The following is a 3,801-nucleotide window of genomic DNA, read 5'->3' on the forward strand; positions in this document are numbered from 1 at the left end:
TGTACCTCTTAAGTCCTAGGATTTATCTTGTGTTAACCTTATAGGTAGCATTATATATACTTTTCTCTAAATAGAATTTCTTTAAAAATCTGACTCTCTTAAATTTTATTCTCTTCAATATATACTCTTCCTTTTCAGTCGTTACTAATATATCTTAGGTATGAGAATATTTTTCTAAAATCAACATCAAATATCTTAATACTTAGAACGCAGATGCATCTCACTTTTCTACTCTGACTTTTGCAGTCTCAGATTTCTCATTTGTGATTAGAGTGTTGGAAATCAAAGGATGTGAAGTGGTTGTCCATTTGTAACCAGAAACCATCCTGATATTTTGAAATGATTGTCTATTAATAAAGCATTTTATTTCCATGTTTGTAAAAGAAAACCAGTACATAAGCCATCTGATTTTGTTCTTTAACATGAATCTAAACATTAGGTTTTCCTACAAAGGGTTTGATTTGTTTTTTAGTTGCTTATACATTTTATAATATCCTACGTAGGACATATTTGTTCTTTTCTAAGACTTGCTTCACTAGTCTACTCAGTCTTTATTGTTCTGCCCTCAACAGACCTCTCTGACTTATTCAGACAGAAAGTTGCAAGTGCATAATGACATTGTATGCCTTTATTAAAACAGGCATGCCTTTTGGCTTTAGAAAAAGCAAGTGTTATGGCTTTTATTTTTACACTCAGTAAAATGTAAAATCTGGCTCTAATATTGTTTTATTTTTAAAAGCCATTGTTGTATTTAATGATTAGTGATGGGGTGCTTTGCAATTAGAAAGGCCTTAGTTCATATTCTCATTCTTCCACCTATTACCTGTGTGATTAGGGAAAGTTGCTTAGCTTTGTAAAGCTTTAGTGTTGTTCTTCTGTAGCTCAGAGATAATAATACCTATCTCATAGAGTTGTTCGAGATCATTATAGAAATGATTAAATGGATACTATGCACATAAAAGTATTTTCATAGTGCCTGGAACATAGTAAGCACTCAATTTATGGGCGATGATAATGATTATTTGTATTAATACTAGTCTATATTAAGAGAGGAGAGATAATAAATGAGTAATAGCTATTTTTCAATAGTTTGTTAAAGAAAAAAAGACAACAAATGAACAAGTGGATATTATTTACATCCTGTCTTCAACTTTGAACAAAAAATCTTAAGAACACTTGAATTTAACATGACTTCAACCTATGTGGTTTGTCCTATGCCAAACACTACAAATATTAAAATCAATAAACACTAGATTTGACTAATTTAAGTTAGCAGGAATTAATACAGCTATTTAATAAAATTATTCCAACTACTACTAGAATGTAAATATACAACACCTTAACATCTATAATCATGTGACATGCATAACTGCAATATTGTACATAGTATTAATAGTATGTCCTACATTGCATGCCTCCTGCATGCTAGCACCATCCTAAGACTTTTAGAAACTTTATTTAATCCTTCCAACAATGCCATGAAGTAGGTATTAGTATTGCCATTTTTCACATGCCAAAACTGAGGCTCAGAAATTAAGGAACTTCCCCAAGTTCACTTGAATCAATTACTTACCATTACCTGACAGCCAGCTGCAAAAGTGTGAAACAAACCAAGTTGATTTTGAGAAGTAAACAGAACCCCCTATTCACCTTCTTATTTTGATGGATCAGGACATGTATAATACCACACAGATCCATATCCCTGCTCTGCCACTTATTAGCTGTATGATGTAGTCAAGTTATTTCATCCATTTGCCACTCAAATTTCTTCTTCTATTACCTGAGGGTAGTAATAATACTGACCTCAAAGGGCTGCAATGATATTTAAATTAATCTATTTTTATACTCTTGGAGCAGTTTCTGGTGTATAGTAAGCTCCATATAAGTGTTCAAAAATGAATAATAACAATAAACACACCACACATACACACACACACACACACACACACACATACACACACACACACATACACACACACACACATACACACCCCACATCACCTTAAGCCATTGAACATATTCTGTAAGACATTCTGTATTTTTCTATTCATTCCCTTTTTGAGATGTGGCACCATAGAACATTCCTACTTTCACAATCAATATCTGCTTTTGGTAGAGAACAAAAGAAACAAGGTTAAGTCCAAGTGTGAAATTTCGATAACAATTAGTACCCAGTTTAGTATGTTTGATATATGTGTACTTGTGTTTTGGTCATTTTTCCGTAAACATAAACCTGCTAAAATTATTTCTTCCTGATCATTCCTCTTGTTTACAGAAATCATTTTCTTCTTATTCTTCTTGTAACCAGACATCAGAAAGGATGCTAATGTAACATTAATGACTGTCACAGACTTAGTCCTTTTAAGGACACAGCCTATTGCCTATGAATTTATGTTTATAATCTGTATTGATCAGGAGGCAACATCTTAGAAAAAGGGAAACATTTAGTTCTAAACAGTTGTTTTCACTTTCTTTTTAAAAAAGTAATAAATGTCTTTGCTTTTTAAAAATGTATTTGTTAATGCAGGCATGTTTGGTCCATTTCTTCACTAGAAAGATTGATAATGCAATTCATTGGTTTAGGGGAAATTCTATATTAGGATCAATCTGGCTTTCTGTGGAAACTTTTTAAAGGTAATATTCTGTTGATGATCACTGTGCTTATTTTCATTTAAGTTTTTAAATAATGGTTCATTTCTTTTTATAAAAGTGATATACATTTGTGTATTATGTAATAATTCATAAAGTCAATAAAAACAAGAAATAAAGACCCATAATTCTTTTGTTTAAAAACCGTACTATAGTTATATAAGCACATAATTTTTAAGGCATAATAATTAACTCACTTAAATTAAGTAATTGTTTTTCTGTGATGACGTCATGAAAACAAGCTTATGTTCTAGAGGTTTGATGTTTCCTTTCTCTGAGTTGTATGGACTTAAAGTGCTGAATGTATTTATTCTACAGTGTAAGTTGGCTTTTATGTGACCCTGTCCATAGGGGTTGTGGATAGTGAATGAGCAGCATAAATTGAGAAGGATACTAAGAAAAGAATGAAATACCCTGGGCAAATGTATGATTAGCCATTACCAGCTTAAAAAAAACACATATATTACTTACTAGGTCAAAAGATTTTGAAAGCTACTCATTTGCAAGTTTTACATAGTACTATGGTAATGATTCTTGATCTCAAAACTCATTTATTCTGTGATATATTACAGTTTTATGTCTGTATCATGTATTTTCCTATCTATGAATTTAAATCCTATTTTGTTATGGCATTCTCTTTGATGCCCCCTCTTTTTATAAGCACTGTCAAATACTACTTGCAGTCAAAAGCCAGTTTTAGCATAATTTACCTCTTAAAAAGTAGATTTTTAAAATCAACACATCTAACATTTTGTTCATGTCCCAGGTAACAAGATGCTGTAACTAAATGCGTTTCCCCCTTTATGTTCTCCAGGTTCACAGTGGAACAGGAAATTGATTTAAAGGATGTTTTGAAGGCTCTTGGAATAACTGAAATTTTCATCAAAAATGCAAATTTGACAGCCCTGTCTGGTAAGAAATAAACACTAATTTTAAAAAATGTTATTCCATAAGAGCTTTTTAAAATGATGATGTTAAATCCTCTATTTACTAGGGACTTCTGAGGTAAAATATAGTTACCGCTTGCCAAATAAGTCTAGCGAGAAATATATTTAACTTCTACAAGCAAAACTATAAATACAGTCATAACATTAAGTTTATATTATCTGGTTCATGTCTTATCTTTGATTATATTCTTCAGAAGACCTCTCT

General features: G+C 31.4%; 1 protein-coding gene across 1 annotated transcript in view; it reads left to right on the forward strand.

The window, feature by feature from the left end:
* The window catches only part of SERPINI1 (serpin peptidase inhibitor, clade I (neuroserpin), member 1), an 80,954-nt gene that overhangs the window by 55,634 nt on the left and 21,519 nt on the right, over positions 1–3,801 (forward strand). Inside the window, exon 6 of the mRNA XM_012640171.1 lies at positions 3,464–3,561. Within this exon, the coding sequence (XP_012495625.1) occupies positions 3,464–3,561 (98 nt within the window). The remainder of the gene's footprint in view (positions 1–3,463; positions 3,562–3,801) is intronic.

Source organism: Propithecus coquereli, unplaced genomic scaffold (assembly GCF_000956105.1).
Source record: "Propithecus coquereli isolate 6110/MARCELLA unplaced genomic scaffold, Pcoq_1.0 Scaffold15, whole genome shotgun sequence".
In the NCBI taxonomy this organism is placed as follows: domain Eukaryota; kingdom Metazoa; phylum Chordata; class Mammalia; order Primates; family Indriidae; genus Propithecus; species Propithecus coquereli.